Source organism: Narcine bancroftii, chromosome 3 (assembly GCF_036971445.1).
Source record: "Narcine bancroftii isolate sNarBan1 chromosome 3, sNarBan1.hap1, whole genome shotgun sequence".
Classification (NCBI taxonomy): domain Eukaryota; kingdom Metazoa; phylum Chordata; class Chondrichthyes; order Torpediniformes; family Narcinidae; genus Narcine; species Narcine bancroftii.
The window spans coordinates 3858137-3877529 of record NC_091471.1 but is presented as its reverse complement, the minus strand read 5'-3'; the positions used below and the strand labels follow the sequence as shown (position 1 = coordinate 3877529).

Genomic DNA, 19393 nt, shown 5'->3' with positions numbered 1-19393 from the left:
TGTTTTTTTTAAACTTTTCCGGAGAGGGCTGGAGTTCCCCGACCGGCCACTACTCCATCACGTGACTCCTCCAGCGTCTTCATTGTTGAGGTCTTTCATGGCTTGTTTCAGCATCATGCTGAAGAAGATAGTAAAGAGGGTTGGTGCGAGGACGCAGCCTTGCTTCACGCCGTTGTCAATGGAGAAGGGTTCGGAGAGCTCATTTCTGTATCTGACCCGACCTTGTTAGTTTTCGTGCAGTTGGATAACCATGTTGAGGAACTTGGGGGGGCATCCGAGTCCCTCTAGTATTTGCCAAAGCCCTTTCCTGCTCACGGTGTCGAAGGCTTTGGTGAGGTCAACAAAGGTGATGTAGAGTCCTTTGTTTTGTTCTCTGCACTTTTCTTGGAGCTGTCTGAGGGCAAAGACCATGTCAGTAGTTCCTCTGTTTGCGCGAAAGCCACACTGTGATTCTGGGAGGACATTTTCGGCGACATATTGACCAAATTCCAAAATTCTGAATATATCTGACACTTTGATCATTACATACCTCCCTGCTGGATCTATTATTTCCTCCTCTATTTTGATTGGTACATTTTTATTAATTAATATAGCTACACCTCTAGCTTTTGAATTATATGATGCTGCCGTTACGTGCCCTACCCAGTCTCTCCTTAATTTATTAAGTTCCACTTCAGTTAGATGCATTTCCTGCACAAATGCTATATCTATTTTTTCTTTTTTCAGGAAATTTAATAGCCTTTTTCATTTAATTTGGTTATGTATTCCATTAATATTTATAGTCATATAGTTCAACATGGCCTTTTAATATTCTGTTTACACCTTATTTGCGCTTCCTCACCACCACCATCCCTTTTCCCCATTTTTATCTTTCAGTTTTCCCTTTTTGAGCTCAATGTATGACAACACTTTTTTTTCACAACTTTATTTATTCATTGAACAAGGTTATTACATACAGTAGGAAAAAGATAGATATTGTGAACAATAAAAAAAATTATATAAAAAGGAAAAAAAGAAAAGAAAAAAAAGAGCCCCCCTCTCTCTCAGCCAGCTCTCTTCAGGAGAACTAAAAAGAAAAAAAAACTAAAATATAAACTAAAAGATATTCACTAAAATCTAATCAAAGTAAATTTAAATGTAAATATTCTGAATATAAAGACCACTTTTTAAGAAAAAAAGAATAATTATCATGTAAAACATACGTGATTTTTTTCCATTACCAAACAAGTTTTCATCTCATGATGCCATCTGTTAATATCAATCACATTAGCATTTTTCCATGAACTTACTATACATTTTTTTTGCTATAGATATAAAGCTAAATATACAAAAGCAGTCTGGAATTTATCTAATCCCAAATCTTTCAAAGGCTTCAACTTACCCAACAAAAATATTTTCGGGTCTAAAAATATTTTAATCTTATACAGATGTTCCAAAAACAGTTGAATTGCTTTCCAAAAATATTGTATATGTACACATAACCAAACAGCATGAAAGAAAGTTCCAACCGAATTACCACATCTAAAGCAAGTCTGATTCACTAAAACCATTTTTTTTTTAACTTTTCAGGTATTAAATACAATTGGTGTAAAAAATTATAATTAACCATTGCATAACGAACATTTATCAATCTAGTAAAACTATCACGACAGATATCTGACCAGCCGTCCTCAGAAAAAATAAAATTAATATCCTTTTCCTGTTTAATCTTAGATCTATCCCATCCCTTTTTTTTCCATACTCTCCTGTAGTATTTGGTACATCAATGAAATATATCCCTTCTTTGGTACAGTCACAAGAAAAAATTCAAACTTAGTCATTTTAGGTAAAATCATATCTCTACCAAATATTTATTTTACTAAAGATCGAAGTTGATAATAAACGAATAAAGAATTCTCATTAATACCAAAATCTTCTCTCATTTGATTAAGGATAAAAATTTACCTTCTTTAAAACAATCCCCCAGATTTTTTATACCTTTAGATTTCCAATGTAGTAAACATTGATTATGCATTAAAAAAAGAATAAGTTGATTATTACATAATGGTGTTAAGGTCAATAATTTGTGTCTCCTGTAGAAAAACAACATAAATTTTTATTTTTTTGATATATGTCAAAACTCTCTTACGCTTAATCGAGTTATTTAATCCCTGAACATTAAAAGTAGCAAATTTCAAATTTGACATATCTAATACAATTACTAAATACCAAAAATAATCACAAAATGAATAAAACAAAGAAGAAAAAAATGTTTATATACAACACTTTTAAAACATAAAATACTTCAACAACTCCCACATCTAAAATTCTCTTAACCCCAAGTGTCCCCCTCCCCTCCCTTGTCCCTTGCCGGGCAACCACAACTCCCCTCTCCATTCAGGCTGCAAACCTGCTCGCAAGCGTCAACTGATTTCGCAGTGACGGTTATTCTCTCCCACCCAACCCCCTCTAGAAAAGACTTTTATCTTCACATATATCAAAGCTCACCCTCTTTTTTTCCCCCTTACTTCCTTTCTTCCCTTTTCTTTCCCTTTAGTTCTTACTTGTACATTATTTTTACATCTTTATAAGTATTTTGTCGTTGTTCTTTGTTCTTGTTACAACTCTTCTTCTGTCCTGCAGGCGTTCTGCAAATTCTCGTGCTTCCTCTGTATCTGAGAACAGTCTGTTTTGCTCCCCCGGGATAAATATTTTAAGCACAGCTGGATATCTTAACATAAATTTATAATCTTTTTTCCATAGGATTGATTTTGCTGTATTAAACTCCTTCCTCTTCTTTAAGAGTTCAAAACTTATGTCTGGGTAAAAAAATGTTTTTTGACCCTTGTATTCCAATGGTTTATTGACTTCTCTAATTTTATTCCTTGCCCGCACCAGTATATTTTCTCTTGTCGTGTATCTTAGAAATTTTACTAAAAGGGATCTTGGTTTTTGTTGTGCCTGTGTTTTCGGGGCTAATGTTCTGTGTGCTCTTTCTATTTCCATTCCTTCCTGTATTTCTGTCATTCCCAGGACCTTCGGGATCCATCCTTTTATAAATTCCTTCATATCTTTGCCTTCTTCATCTTCCTTCAGGCCCTCTATTTTTATGTTGTTTCGCCGACTATAATTTTCCAACATATCAATTTTCTGAGATAACTCTTGTGTTCACTTCCATTTCTACAGCACATTTTCTAATCCTTTCCCTTCATGTTACGATCAGCTCTATTCTACTCACATTTTCTTCTGTACTTTTCATTTCACTAAATTCTAATGTCAACCATTCTTTTAATGCTCTCATTTGTTCTTAAAAAAAAAACTTTATCTATATTCTGTCCATCTGTTTTACCTTCTATTTCTCTGTGCAGATCTTGGTCTTCTTCTGTGTCTGTCCCTGTGTTTGTGTCTTCTATTTCTCTTCCTTGTATCTGTGTCTCTTCTGACTTTCCTGATGAGTTGCTTGTCTCACTTTACTGGGCTTCTTCTTGCTTGGCCTCTTGCTGTTGGTCCTCTTCTTCTGGGCTACTCATCTGTTGGGCCTCCTGCTGCTGCTCTTCTATCCTTTCACTCCCGTTCCTGTCGCTTTCCTCTTCTTCCAGCTGAGAGCCCTGGTGTTGGCTTGCTCCTCAGCTGGGCCCCCCTCCTGTTGGTGTTCTCTTTTTCCTTAGTGGGCACTTTTGTTTGGCTCATAGAGCCATTTTTGCAGTCCAGCAGTCGGGAGGTCACGACTCTGTGGGGTCGTCACCAACCTCGGGGAACGGGCTCTCTTCTCCATGACGGCTCCCTGTTTCTTCATGCAGGTAAGGCCTTCTCCTTTCTCTTCCGACGTATTTTCTTCTTTTTTCCCATTGTTTTTACTTTTTCCTTCTTGGGTGCCATTTTTTCTTTTCTCCACAACTTTATCTTTTATTTGTTATATTTTGTGTTTCTTTTGAACTTTGTATTTTCTTCACTTTATTTCTTCTTTTCTGGAGAGGGCTGGTATTCTCCTACCGGCCACTACTCCATCACATGACTCCTCCCCTGCATAGGGATTACTTGAAGTGGTTTGTGAATGGAAAGAAAAAGGTTGAGAACCACCACCCTAAACATTTCACCTTTCACCCTTAACCCATGTACTCCAATTCTATTTTTACCTAACCTCACTAGAAACCGCCTGCTTGCATTTACCCTATCTTTAGCTCTCATAACTTTGTAAACCTCTGTCAAATCTCCCTCATTCTCTGATGCTCCAAGGATTAAAGACCTAACCTGTTTAACCTTTTACTCAGTTCCTCAAATCCCAGCAACATCCTAGTAAATCTTCTCTATACCCTTTCTATTTTATTGATATGTTTTCTGTAGTTCGGTGACCAAAACTGCACACAATCCTCCAGATTTGGCCTCACCAATGTCTAGTACATACCAATATAACAGGAGGTTTGGGGTTAAAGAGGGATTGACAAATAGCCCAGAGTTATTTGGATTGTGGAAGATTTGAGGAGTGGGCGATCTCCTGTTCTTGAGTTAGAGGCCGAACGGCCTCTTATTGCAAATGCTTTTGCTGCAGTTTGTGGTGTTACATCTTCCTCCGTTCTTTCAGGGTCAGTTGGAAATGCTACGGCAGCTCTTCACCAGCGCTCTGTATGAGGACAGCCTCAGCCAGGTGAGTAAACTCTTTAAAGCACAGTGCTGGAGAAACTCAGCAGGCCAAACTGTACTTTATATAGCAAAGATACATAACCAACGTTTTGGTCTTGAGCCCAAAATGTTGCGCGCCTGCTCACATTTTGTCCATACCTCGATGGACTCAAGCCCGAAACGTTGGTTCTGTATCTTCAACTTTGCTATATAGAGGACACAGTTTGATCTGCTGAGTTTCTCTGGTGACCTGTTTTACTTCCATCATGGTGTCTGCAGACTTCCATGTTTTACTCATTAACCTAAGGCAAGCGCCGAACTGGGTAACAGAGGATCTGGATATTAATTCTCTCCCTCCGGCGACATTCCCCTTTGTAGTTTGATTCTGTCTCAGTGTCTCTTTTCCTCCTCACCCCTTCTTGTATTATTTTTCACAAGCTCTCTTGTTCTATCCCTCTCTCGCACATGCTCCCCTTCCACTCCTGCTGTTTTTGTGCTCGAGGATTGCCGTGAATATTTATTTATCCTGCTTATTGTTTCTTTTAATTGAATTCAATGAACTTCTGTTTACAAGAACCCGTTCAGCTGCTGCAGGTCAGGACTTCAGTGCAGACGTACATTGTATATGACAATAAGCTCATTATCCATTGTCCTCTCGCTGCAACGCTCTATCCTGTTCTCCCAGACTTGTTCTCACACTCTGTCTCTCACTTTCACAGTGGTTTACTCCAGAAGGATTTCGCTCATTATTTGCTTTGGTTGGAACTAATGGACAAGGCATCGGGACCAGGTGAGCTATGCCTTAGATATTAGGTGTGTGATGAGGGTGTAGAAAAATGAACTAGTTAGTTGTAAATTTCCTACTCACTTCTGCATGTACTGTGTGGAACTTCGGCCAAAAAATGCCATCCCTCTAGACTGCTGAGTTGAAGTGAATTTACCACCCTGCTGTCACAAGTTTCCTGGATCCCTCGAGCTCTGTTGCCCATTCAGCTTCCGGCTGATCTGAGTTTTTCAAATCCAACTGCATGAGTCACCTGACTCCAATTGGCAGGTGCAGCCTTCAGATAGAATCCCTGCGGAAGTCTGCTACAAGGGAACGAGTTCGCAGGATTCAAAGAGTGGCAATCCTGGACTCGTGTTAGTACCAAACCGTAAACTTTGTTTACACGTGGGGGAAATACACAGCAGTACACAAACATAAACCAGTAATCTAAAAAATCGTGCAAATCAGATACACGTTAACTACTAGTGATCACGACTCCCGATGGTACAGCGAGAGTTAAAACAAACATTAACTGTCACCCCTCCCCTGACGAGTTCAAGTTTATCTATCATCTGATTGCACAATTCGCTGCCCATTGAAACAATGGAGGGGACCTCAGTAAATATATATGAGAAGGTTGAACAGATTTTTACATAGAAGGGGAATTAAGGGATATAGGGAAAAGGCAGGTCCGTGGAGATGATCCGATCATCAGATCAGCCATTGACTGGTGGAGCAGACTCGACGGGCCGGATGGTCGACTCCTGCTCCTATTTCCTATCTTCTTAAGTACAACCCAACGAAACAGCATTCTTGTCCTCAGTGCAAAGCAGGCATAACACATACTGACAAGTGATTGATATGCAGGACAAATATATATTAAAAATGTATTGATAATAAATAGTAGCGTCTTGGATGCTTAGTGGGAGGAGTTCCTTTAGTCGTTCACCATTCTCACTACCATGGGAAGAAGCTGTTCCTCAGCCTGGTGGTGCAGGCTCTGATCCTCCTTAATCTCTTCTCCGATGGGAGCAGCTGAAAGATGCCGTGTGTAGGGTGAAAGGGGTCCTCAATGATTCTGCACGCCCTCTTCAGACAACGATTGCAGACAAGCAGTCACAGCTCAGTGATTAACAAATGGATACCAATCTAGCTGCAAGTTACAAAGGGGGAGATGCGAGTCTCTCCAGGGGGTACGTCACAAACACCCTACCCTTTACCAGCGCACACACCTTACAATGAGTTCTTCAGCGTCGCCTGCGGCTCGCACCCTGGAGTGGAGCTCAGGGATGGTCTCGAGGAAAAGAAAGTGAACCTGCCTACTTGTTAGGATTTTGTCCTGCAGCCAGCTGCAGGTGGCCCTGGGTAAAGTTGTTTGGGTGGGGAAGACAAGAGGGCACATCTTCAGGATTGAAGCGTATCCTTTAAAACAGGAGGCATTTCTTTAGCTAGAGAGTGTTGCCCCTCTGGAATTTGCGACCAAGACAAGTTATTGGGTGTATTTAAGGGAGAGATTGATGGGTATTTGAATAGTCAGGGTTATGGGGAGAAGGCAGGGGAGTGGGGCTGAGTGGGAGAATGGATCAGCTCATGATGGGCTGGTAGAGTGGGTTCAACAGGCCGAATGGCCTATTTCTGCTCCCATAACTCATGGCCTTTGCCTGTGGGTGGGTCTGACCTTGATTAACGTGGGGAAATGACTCAACCTGCTTCTCCTCGAGGAGCAAGCACATGGATCCCTTCTTCTCTGACCAACTTCCTGTCTGACCTGATGGATAATCCTCCAGGTTACAGGGTGGGACTGACGGAGGACCTCAACAAGTTGAGTAGTGTCCATGGGAGGCAAAATGGTTGGGCTCTCCATCGAGAGGAGTTGACTAACACCACCACTATATCAGTCAAAGAGGAGGATGGGTCTTTATCATCCAAAGATTGGAGGAATTGTGGATGGAGCTGAAGTTTGTAGGTTACAGGAGGATATACACAGGATGCAGAGTTGAGCGGAGAAGTGGCAGATGGAGTGTGAGGTGATGCATTTTGGAAGGTCAAACTTGAAGGCAGAGAACAGGGTTAATGTTAGGATGGTTAACGATGTGGAAGAGCAGAGGGACCTTGGGGTCCAAATCCATATATTTCTTAGGTTGATAGGATAGTTGAGAAGGCCTCTGGGATTCATTAATGGGGGATTGAGTTCAGAATTCATGAAGTCATGTTTTAGCTCTGTGAAACTCTGATGAGACCACGCTCTAAATATCATGTCCAGTTTTGGTCACCCCGTTATAGGAAGGATGGGGAAACTATGGAGAGGGTGCAGAAGAGATTTACCAGGATATTGCCTGGTTTGGAGAATAAGTCTTAAGAGGCAAGGTTAGCAGAGCTGGGACTTTTTGGAGTGAAGAAGAATGAGAGGAGACTTAATAGAGGTCTACAAGATTCTGAGAGGCATAGACAGGGTGGACAGCCAGCACCTGTTTCCCAGGGCAGGATCAGCCAACACCAGAGGACATGTGTACAAAGTGAAGGGAGGGAAGTTTAGGGGAGACATCAGGGGTAAGTTGTTTTTAACACAGAGTTGTGGGGGCCTGGAATGCCTTGCCGGGGATGGTAGTGGAAGCTGAAACATTGGGGCCATTTAAGAGTCTCTCAGACAGCCATGTAGATGTAGGAAAATTAGAAGGTCTGAGGTAGGGAGAGTTTAGTTTTTTTTTGGTGGGTATATATGAGTTGGCTCAACATTGTGGGCTGAAGGGCCTGTACTGTGTTGTAATGTTCTCTGTATGTTCCAACTCGCCTGTCTGCCATCTGCCTCCTCTTGTGGGAGGGTCTGGTACAAGGGAATAGCTTTAAAAAAAAGTCACTCATTTAACACAGAAATGAGGTGTGATTTATTCTAGTTTGTCTTTGTCTTTAGAACCCTCTTCTCTGGGGGTGGAGGCCCCGACTTGCAGGCTAAGGAGGGGCTTAAAAAGGGCTGATGGGCCCTGTCTCATTGGCTGGGAGGGGTTAAGGGATGAATGGCCTCGTCCTATTGGCTAAGGTAGGGTTGGGGCCTCAGGGTTGAAAGGCCTCATGCTGTTTAACGGGTTAGGGAAGGACAGAAACACCTCCTGTTTCAATGAATGATCTCTTTCCACATTCTCTGTCAGCTCCCTGAGTCAGTGGGTCCATGGCTGTGATGCACTGGAGCTTCCTGGACCACTCAGAGAGGAGCTGGATGGTTTCATCGACCAGTTGTATAAAGACATCGAGAGAGGTAGGTGGGCCATGTGTTCCTGTCGCTGTACAACCTGCATGCCAGCTTGCAATAACATGAGTACAGCTGTGTTCGTATTTCAATCCAAGCACTGATAACAATCTGGTCACGCAAGATCTGTTATACTGTCTCGAATCAGGCCCTTTGGCCCAACTCCTACATGCTGACCACTTTGACAACATTAGAGCTTGTCTCACTTGCCTCCGTTCGGTCCATATTCCTCTTGACCAGCCATTTTCAATCCCCCACAGCACATTCAAGTAAAAGCCTTTTTTTTTCACCTCTTGTAACATACATAGAACATTATAGCACAGTACAGGCCATTCAACCCTCAACATTGTGCCTACCCATTTATTCCTTTAAAAAAAGGTACTAAACCCTCCCTACCCCATAACCCTCTATTTCTCTTCCATCCATGTGCCTATCTAAGAGTCTAACAAATGCCCCTAATGTTTCCAGCCTCCACCACCATCCCTGGCAAATCATTCCAGGCCCCCACAACTCTCAGTATATAACAAAAACTTGCCTCTGACTTCTCCCTTAAATTTTCCTCCCTTCACTTTGTACACATGTCCTCTGGTGTTTGCTAATCCTGCCCTGGGAAACAGCTACTGACTGTCCACCCTATCTATGCACCTAATAATCTTGTAGACTTCTATCTAGTCTCCTCTCATTCTTCTACCCTCCAAAGTGAAAAGTCCCAGCTCTGCTCACCTTGCCTCATTTTCCAATCTAGTAAATCTCTGCATCCTCTCCGTAGTTTCCACATCTTTCCTGTAATGAGGTGACCGAAAATGAACACAATACTCCAAGGGTGGTCTAACCAGAGATTTAAACCTCTCTCTCTCCTAGTTTTGGACTTCCCTGCCCTGCAAAATACTGTCACCTTGTCCATGCCCCCCCCTCATGATTTTATAAATCTCAGGAGGGTCCTTCTCTGACACTACAGAGATAAAAGTCCCAGCCTGTCCTTATGATTGGATAGAACCACAGAACACTGTAGCAGAGAAGCAGACCATTTGGCCGAATTATTTTTCTGTCTCGTCCCATGGATCTGCACCCGGACCAGTTTGGATCATTTTAAATCTTGAGTTAACGTTTCGGGGCAAGGACCCTACATCAGAACTTGATTGTATTTTATTAATTTATTACGTTAAAGTGTGTTGCCCGCAGTGGAAAATCCTGTTTGCATTTGCTCCATCGATACCATAGAACATTGCAGCACTGAAACAAGCCCTTCTAGTCTGTTCTGAACCATTTTTCTGTCCAGTCCCACTCTCCTGCACCCAGTCCATATCCCTCCATACCCCTCACATTCATGTATCTTCCAAATTCTTCTTAAATGTTAAAATTGAGCCAGCATTCAGCAATTCAGCTGGCAGCTCATTTTCTCACCCCCACCCCCCCCCAACATTCTCGAAATTCTTACCCTTTCACCCTTAACCCATGTCCTCCGGTTTGTATCTCACCCACCCTCAGTAGAAAAAGCCCGACCTACATTTACTCTCTGTCCCCCTCATAATTTTAAACACCTCCATCAAATCTCCCCTCATTCTTCTACACTCCAGGGGATAAAGTCCTAACCTGTTTAACCTTTCCCTGTAACTCCGAACCTGACGTCTGGGCAACATTCTAGTCAATCTTCTCTGCACTCTTTCTATCTTATTGATATCCTTCCTGTAGTTAGGTGGCCTAAACTGCACACAATCCTCCAGATTTGGCTGCACCAATATCTTGTACAACAACAACAAAATTCCTGCACTCAATACTTTGATTTATGAAGGCCAAAAGCTCTCTGCGATGCCACTTTCAGGTGGCCCTTATGAAGGACAGTGTGGTAGGTTATGGTTCCCTGCTCTATCCCTGTCCATTCTCTGTGTCTGAAGCTCTGATCCTGGAAAGATTAAAACTGGCCATGCAGTTATAGTCCTCTCTGAATATGGGAAGAGGTGTACTGATGCCAAAGGGGAGTAACTCGAGGCACTGATGGTTTGGTTTCTCCACAGAAAGCGGGGGGTTTCTGAACTGTGAAGGATCTGGACTTTACATCTTGCAGAGCTGCTGTAAGTAACCACTGGCAAACCTTGCCTTCTGTGTCAAAGCACTGTAACTTTTCCAGCCCAAGACCAGGCAATTAGTCCAGGTGAATGAAGTTACTGGGGAGGGAAATGGATTAGCATCAGTCAATGACACGGCACTGGGAGAGAGGGGTCACTGAGGGACGGTGTGAGGAAGGTGGGGGGTTACAGTCAGTGACATTCCGCTGGGGCGAGGGGTCACTGAGGGAGGGGGATTAACGTCAGTGGGGGGTACAGTCAACAGTCAGTGACGAGCTGGGGAGAGGGGTCACTGAGGGACAGTGAGGAAGAGGGGATTACAGTCAGTGACATGGTGGGGAAGAGAGGTCACTGATGGATGGTGTGAGGAAGGGGGGTTACAGTCAGTGACAATGCTGGGGGACAGGGGTCACTGAGGGACAGTGTGATGGGGTGATTGTCAGGATACAGTCAATGACCAGTGAGGGGGCAATGAAGAGGGAGAGGGTCATATAAGAGTGACACGATGTGAATACAGGTATACCCTTCTCCCCATCTGCAGGTAATCACAGCTGTATTCCCAATGCAGAAACATCCTTTCCCGAGAACAACTTCCTGCTTCACCTGACTGCACTCCAGGACATCCCGGCTGGGGAGGTGAGCCCACAGCACACTATTGGTTATTCTCATCGATTGTTTGTACTGTCAGGAAACAGCCAACTTGCCCTTCCAAGGCCACTCACTCACTCAGTATGGTCACAGGTTGGCTTTCCTTATCCAAAACACCTGTGGATGTTGTCTACATGGACATTAGTAAGGCCTTTGACAAGATCCCAGATGGGAGATTAGTCGGGAAGGTTCAGACGCTCGGTATTCATAGTGAATTAGTGAACTGGATTCGACAATGGCTGGACTGGAGAAGCCAGAGAATAGTGGTGGATAATGCTTCACCAGCCTGTGACTGGTGGTGTACCTCAGGGATCGGTGCTGGGACCATTGTTGTTTGTCATCTATATCAATGATCTGGATGATAAATGTGGTCAATTGGATCAGCATGTTTGCAGATAACTCTTATTGGTGGTCATGGCCAGTCCCACTCTCTCCCTCAATTCCCACCCTCCCTTGATGGCCAACCTCTCTCCCTCAACAATGGCCTCCCTGGCCTCAAGGAATGGCCCCCTTCCCACCCTCCCTCCCTCCACGCTCGATCCCCTTCCACCTCTCTCCTTGACAGCCCCTTCCTCAACGGCCAGCAACTCTCCGACACTCCCTCCCTCAATGGACAGGACCCCTTCCACCCTCCCTCCCCCACTTCTCAGGTCCCACTCTGGTAGTGCAGACCATGCATCTGCCACCCTGTGCAGAAACAGCTGCAGGAAAGAGGTCTCGGTGCCACAAGACTCGTACCATCGGATTCAGGAACAGCTGCTCCCCCTCCACCATCAGACCCCTCAACGACAAACTCAATCAGGGACTCATTTAAGGACTCGTACTTGCGCACTTCATAGATTTTTTTCTCTCTCTGTATTGCATAGTCAGTTTGTTTAGATTTTTTATTTGTGTACATTGTGTACAGTTTTTATTTTGCACTGCCAGTAAGTGGTAATTCTGCCTGACCCACAGGATAAAGAATCTCAGGGTTGTGTGTACCCTGACAATAAATCTCAAACCCACATCCCTTTTAAATCTTTTCACAGCACCTTAAATCTATAGCCTGCAGTTTCGCACTTCCCTATATCAGAAGAGACGGTGATATTCACCTTATTTATGCCCCTCCTGATTTTGTAAAACATTGCAGAGTCACCCTCTCGGCCTCCTCACCTCCGGGGAGAAAGGTCCCAGCCTATCCTGCCTCTCAACTCGAGCCCTCCAGACCCAGTGACTCTTATTGCACCCCTTTTTTCCAGTTTAACCGCATACTTCCAGATGCTGAATGGAGAGAGCTGCGCATAATGCAGAGAAGGTTTACTAGGATGTTGTCAGGCCTACAGGGAAAGGTTAAATAGGTTCCGACTTTATACCTTTGAGTGAAAGAAGAATGAGGGGATATTTGATGGAGGTTTACAAAATTATGAGGGGTATTGACAGAGTAAATGTGAGTAGGCTCTTCCCATTTTATTAGCAGAGATAAATAAGAGAGGGCTTGACTTTAGGCTGAAGGGGGGAATGCTGAAGGGGAAACAATAGGGAGACATCAGTGGTTGGAGTGTGGAACAAGCTGCCATCTGACTTGGTAAACACGAGTTCACTCTTAAATTTTAAGAATAAATTGGATAGGTACATAGATAGGAGAGGCCTGGAGGGTTATGGACTGGGCGTAGGTCAGTGGGACTAGCGGAATGATGTTTCGGCACAGACTAGAAGGGCTGTAGTGTTCTATGGTTCTATAAAATTTTTCTCATGGTCTCGCCATTGTCTTGTACAGGTGTAACATGAGGTCCCAGCTCCTGTGTTCAATTCCACAAGACCATAACATATGGGAACAGAAGCAGGCCATTCATCCCATCGAGTCCGTTCCGCCATTCCATCCTGAGCTGATCCATTGTCCCACTCCCCTGCCTTTTCCCCATAATCTTTGATACCTTGACTCTGCCTTAAATACACCCAACGACCTGCCTCCACAGCTGCCTGTGGTAGAAAATTTCAGAAGTTCCCTGCTCTCTGGCTAAAGAAATACCCCCCCACCCCACCCCCGTATCTCTGTTTTAAATGGGCACCCTTCAATCCTCTTGTCCTATGGTCCCCTACTATGGGAAACAACTTTGTCATATCTACTCTGTCCAGGCCTTTCAACATTCAAAATAATTCTAAATTCCCACCCCCCCCCCCCCATTCTTCTGAACTCCAAGGAGTCCAGTCCAAGAGCTGTCAAACATTCCTCACATGCTCATCCTTGTAAATGTTCTCTGAACCCTCTCCAATACCAACACATTTATTCTTAAATCAGGAGCCCAAAACTGAACCCCATCCTCCAAGTGAAGCCTCACCAGTGCTTGATAATGCCACAACATCACATCCCTGCTCTTGTATCCTATCTCTCTACATATAAATGTCAACATTGCATTCGCCTTCTTCACCACCGACTCCACTTGGAAGTTAATCTTTAGCGTATCCTGCACGAGGACTCTCAAGTCCCTTTGCACCTCTAAATTTTGAATTTTCTCCACATCCAAATAATAATCTGACCTATTATTCCTTCTGCCAAAGTGCGTGGCCGTACACTCTCCAACATTGTATCACATTTGCCACGTCTCTGCCCATTCTCGTAATCTATGTAAGTCTCTCTGCAGTCCGTTTCCTCATCACAACCTTCCCCTCAATCTATCTTTGTTTCATCTGCAAACTTGGTCACGCATCCATTTATTCCGCAGTCCAAATCGTTAACATACACCGTAAAAAGAAGCGGCCCCAACACTGACCCCTGCTGAACACCACCAGTAACTGGTAACCAACCAGAACAGGATTCCTTTATTCCCATTCTATATCCCGCTGATCAGCCAATGCATTACTTACACCAGTATCTCCCTGTTTCTCAACACTCCCCAGGATCCTGTGAAAGTCCTACCCTGGTTTAGCCAAACCTCACTTTTATTGCATTATGGTAATCACAAATAATTACCAGACTCTTATGTTGTCTCTTTTTAGAACATGGAATATTACAACACAATTCAGGCCCTTCGACCTGTATATTCCTACTGTTATGAGCCCAGAGGACCCCAAAACCCAGCAGCAATAGATATTCACCAAGACAAAGGGTTGCTTTTAGTTATCTTTAAACATGAAAATAGAATCACACTTTAACTTATCACTCTTGACTTTACTAACTTAATCCCTTTCTAATTCTAAGCGCACGTGTATGTAATGTGTGTGTAAGTTCAGAAAAGTTCTTTGGCTCACAATCTCACTTCTCATTCCTCCAAGTTCACTGGTTGCAGGCAATTCTTATACTGTACACAGAATTTCACATTTATAAAGTTCACCAGGCTTTGGTGCTTGAAAGGTAAATGGTTACCGCTCAGGAAGGTTCTTGTCGGGTTTCAGAGAGAGATTTGTTTTTCCAGGACACCCACAACTGATGTACTTCCATTAGCCACTTCAGTGTCTTGCTGACGAAACTTGCCCCGTCAGAGTTCTCCAGAAGATAACCTCTTTCTTTCAGGTTGCCACAGAGTTCCTTCTTGTTTCTCCTATTTTAAGTGAAACATTAGCCAGTCCTCTCCTCTTGCATGAACCACAAGGGCTTTGACCAGGCTGAAATAAGAACTCACAACCCATCTTCTAAATGGGGTTTTCCACAAGCTTGCCAACTTGTCCTGTTCCAGTCCCAGCTGTTGTTGCTGGCTGTAACACTGTAGAATAGATCTGTCTGTCTGTCTGTCTCTCTCTCTCTCTGAGAGAAACCCTCTTTTACTCTCTCTACTTGCAAAACCACATGTCCCTCCAGACAATATACAGCTCCAACAAGCTCTTTCATCTGTTGCCTTTTTGTAAACAACAATCCATTAGTGAAGTCATTTGTGCACTCTCCAAAGCTTTTGCAAAGGCTCTGAGGCCCCAACATATCTGTCTATAACAATAAACATGTCATCATTACCACCCTACCCTTTTCAGAAGTAAATCCCATCAGCAATTCCTTGGCCCACTTCCTCAGTTCATGGAAATTCATTGTAATCTCTGATAAAAGGCAACACCAGTTTTGGAGTTGTCCGTACATGCAGCGTCTTCCAATAGAGTGACGGCCAGAGTGCGCCTCGCACTTGATGGGTCTTTGTAAGCTTTGTTGATCGTGGAGACAATTCAAATGGCAGAATACATTTGAGGGGCTGAATGGTCTGATACTGACTTGCTTACTGTGCCGGTGTTATGGGAGAGTTGGTGGGTGAGGCTTTCACGGTGCATGGTTTCCGTGTCAACAGGAGATCTGCATCACATACCTGGACTGCTGCCAACGTGAGAGAAGCAGGCACTCTCGCCACCGGATCCTCAGGTACAATCCCCCTCTTCCTCCTTCAGCCCCTGCCCCCACCTCACCCCTCCCAACTCACCCACCCACACTTGGAATGGTGTGGAGGGAGCTTCACCCATATCTGACTGTGGGAGTGTGTAATATGATGGTGCGGAAGGAGCTTCACTCTGTATCTAACGGTGGGAGTGTGTGATGGGACAGTGTGGAGGGAGCCTCACTCTGTGTCTGACCCCAGGAGTGTATGATGGAACGGTGTGGAGGGAGATTCACTCTATATCTGACCGCGGGAGTATGTGATGGGATGGTGTGGAGGGAGCTTCACTCTATATCTAACTGTGGGTGTGAGTGATGGGACATTGCGGAGGGAGCTTCACTCTGTATCTAACTGGGTATGTGTGTGATGGAATGGTGTGGAGGGAGCTTTACTCTATATCTGACTCCTGGAGTGTGTGATGGGACGATGTGGAGGGATCTTCACTCTGTGTCTGACCTCTGAAACCCATGTCGTTTCTCACAGGGAGAACTATCTTTTCATCTGCTCCTGTCCCAAGTGCATGGCTCAGGCCGGTGACCCCGACATGACCTCCGAGGAAGAGGAGGAGATTGAGGCGGAAGCAGAGAGCGCTGAGTTGGAGGATGAGATGACAGATGTTTAGAGGAGCCTCTGGCAGCAGGAGTCCAGGGGAGGATGCTGGCCGATTGCCTCTGTCCACCTAAGCAATAACCACGCCGAGACATCCATCGCACATGCTCACGAATCTCTGTGCAAGGCCATCGCCCACCTCACTGGCAGGCTGCTCAACTGGTCAGCCCGGTCTCTGTGCGTCGTGAGACATCATTGCTTGATTGGGGGGATGGGAAGGGGCAGGAGGGAGTTTGCACACAGGATTCCTCTCCCTCCTCGCTCTCTGCTTCCCGATGCCTCACCCTCGTTCTTTGAGGAAGGGGAAGCCAACGTCACGCCAACGTCACAACTTCTGCCCCAGAGCTTCGCCTGACGGTCCCCCTGGGTATTCAGGGCTGAGGCCAGAGGCCCAGGTGTGGAGTGGTGGTGCAGGGGACAAGGCAGGCGGAACTCAAAGGCAGATTCAGGATAGAGAGCGGGACTCAGACTAGAATGGGGCTGGGATCACTGTTGGAGCTGTGCCCCACCCCTGAGTCAGCTGCTTGAGGTGGGGAAGGGGGAACGGGTACTTCTTGCTGCTAAGGGAGGAGTTGAGTTTGATGTGGGACGTTCACCTCTGTGCAACTGCTGAACATCACCTTCAGTCTGAAGGGGAACAGACCCTGCAGTGAGGCAATGGGGTGGGAGCATGCAGTGTAAGGGTCTGCATGGGGGTGGAGGCACGCACAGGGCTGTGTGAGGGCATGTCAATGTGGGCCTGTGCGTGGGTGTGGAGGTGCTTTGTGGGGGGGGGGGGAGGGATGTAGATGCGCATGCAGCCCCATGCAGTGTTTGTGGAGACTCGCGCAGGCCTGTGTTGGGGGTGGTAGGTGGATGCGCATGGTTGTGGAGACTCACTTTGGCCTGTGCGGTGGGTGGGGGGGGGAAACGGAGAAACACATGCAGGTCTGTGTGGGTGGATCTGTGTAGGTTGGCACGTGCAAGTCTGTGTGGGCTTGCGCATGGATTTGGGCATGTGTAATATATATGTTTGAAAGGACGCATGTATCTGAACGGCTATGTATGGGCATGCGCACCATTGTACATTCTCTCTTCCCCCCCCCTCCCCCCATGAAGTGTGCTTTTTCAGGGCAAGGCCAGGGGAACCAGCAGTCGTTGAAGGGGTGATCTAGAGTGGTGTGTCTGGTGCTCTGAGTCCTGCCACGCTTGCTTCCACTGAGCGATGTTCAGCCTCCAATTGTGGAAACTGTCAGGGCTGGTTTCCACTGGGGCAGAGAACTGGCTCCATCTCACAGTAAAGGCCAGTGCTTGGCAGGGAGAACCCCTTGGAAAACACGTCTTTTGAAGCAACATGGACAGAGCTAGGGCTTTACTCTTTGGAGCGACAGAGAATGAGAGGTGATGTCATGGAGGTGTATAAGATTATGAGGGGTTTAGGTAGGGTGGACAGTCAACACTTTATTTCTGGGTGATGATAACAAACACGAGAGGATGTCTGTTTAAGATGAGCTAAGTTTATTTTTACACAGAGTGGTGCATTGCTGGAGGTAGTGATGGAGGCTGGAACAGGGGCATTCAGAACACTCTTAGACAGGTAATTGGATGTAACAAAGATGGAGGGTCATGGGCGTGCAGTAGGGAATGGTTAGATGGATGGAGTCATTTTAGAAAGATCAGCACAGCATTGTGGGTCGAAGGGCCTGTGCTTTTATGAATGGGTAACAGTGTGGGGGTGTCGCTCCGCAGTGTGGGGGTGTCGCTCCGCAGTGTGGGGGTGTCGCTCCGCAGTGTGGGGGTGTCGCTCCGCAGTGTGGGGGTGTCGCTCCGCAGTGTGGGGGTGTCGCTCCGCAGTGTGGGGGTGTCGCTCCGCAGTGTGGGGGTGTCGCTCCGCAGTGTGGGGGTGTCGCTCCGCAGTGTGGGGGTGTCGCTCCGCAGTGTGGGGGTGTCGCTCCGCAGTGTGGGGGTGTCGCTCCGCAGTGTGGGGGTGTCGCTCCGCAGTGTGGGGGTGTCGCTCCGCAGTGTGGGGGTGTCGCTCCGCAGTGTGGGGGTGTCGCTCCGCAGTGTGGGGGTGTCGCTCCGCAGTGTGGGGGTGTCGCTCCGCAGATGTCTCCTGAAAGTGCAGAGTGGTTACTGAGCAGGGCAGGACTATGGAGCCACTATCCCTGGCTGCACGGCATACACAGAGCTGAGGGGGAATTTAAGTTTCCATGCCCAAGGAAGCAATGAGAGGACCAACGAGGAGAAACCATATTTTTTTAAGTTACAAGTGGCGGAGAGAAAAGAGATTCAACGTAAGCACTTACCTTTCGAACACTGCAATTAGTTAGTGACGCACCAGCTAGCTATACCAATCTTGCTGGACTCGCAAAGCACAGGGGGTACAATCAGTCTGCATGTGCTCAATAAAGGGTTAAAGAAACTCCTCAGGACTGTTTTCTCTGCTTGTCCTCTTTCTCTCTGCAATCCAAATGGTGCTGGAAACACCACCCAGCCAAATACCCCTGACCTTCTCAGCAGCTCACTGCTACACGGGTGACATTCACTCTCCTCCTCCCAACCAAGGTAAGTACGCGACAGTATACAGGTGGATAGGGTGTAAAGAGAGCTTTTGGCATAAATCAAAGTACTGAGTACAGGAGTTGGGATGTTATGGAAATTGTTAAGACATTGGTGAGACCAAATTTGGAGTATTGTGCAGTTTTGGTCACCGAACTACAGGAAAGAAATACAAGATAGAAAGAGTGCAGAGAAGATTGACTAAGATGTTGCCCGGAATTCAAGAACTGAGTTCCAGGGAAAGGTTAAACACGTTAGGACTTTATTCCCAGGAGTGTAGAAGAATGAGGGGAAATTTGATAGAGGTATTTAAAATTGTGAGGGGACAGACAGAGTAAATGTAGGTCGGCTTTTTCCACTGATGGTCGGTGAGATACAAACCACAGGACATGGATTACGGGTGAAAGAGGAACATGAGGGGGAACTTGTTCACACAGAGAGCGGTGGGAGTGTGAAACAAGCTACCAGCTGAGGTGGTAAATGCGGGCTCAATTTTAACATTGAAGAGGAATTTGGACGGTACATGGATGGGAGAGGTATGGATGTGGTCAGGGTACAGGTCAGTGGGACTAGGGAGAATAATAGTTTGGCG

General features: G+C 45.6%; 1 protein-coding gene across 1 annotated transcript in view; it reads left to right on the top strand.

The window, feature by feature from the left end:
* Positions 1 to 18664, top strand: part of smyd5 (SMYD family member 5) — a 44208-nt gene extending 25544 nt beyond the window's left edge. Inside the window, exons 7-13 of the mRNA XM_069923408.1 lie at positions 4562 to 4624; positions 5319 to 5389; positions 8512 to 8618; positions 10625 to 10681; positions 11217 to 11311; positions 15571 to 15641; positions 16138 to 18664. Coding sequence (XP_069779509.1) covers positions 4562 to 4624; positions 5319 to 5389; positions 8512 to 8618; positions 10625 to 10681; positions 11217 to 11311; positions 15571 to 15641; positions 16138 to 16276 — 603 coding nt within the window. The 3' untranslated portion in view covers positions 16277 to 18664. The remainder of the gene's footprint in view (positions 1 to 4561; positions 4625 to 5318; positions 5390 to 8511; positions 8619 to 10624; positions 10682 to 11216; positions 11312 to 15570; positions 15642 to 16137) is intronic.
* The last annotated feature ends 729 nt before the right edge of the window (positions 18665 to 19393 follow it).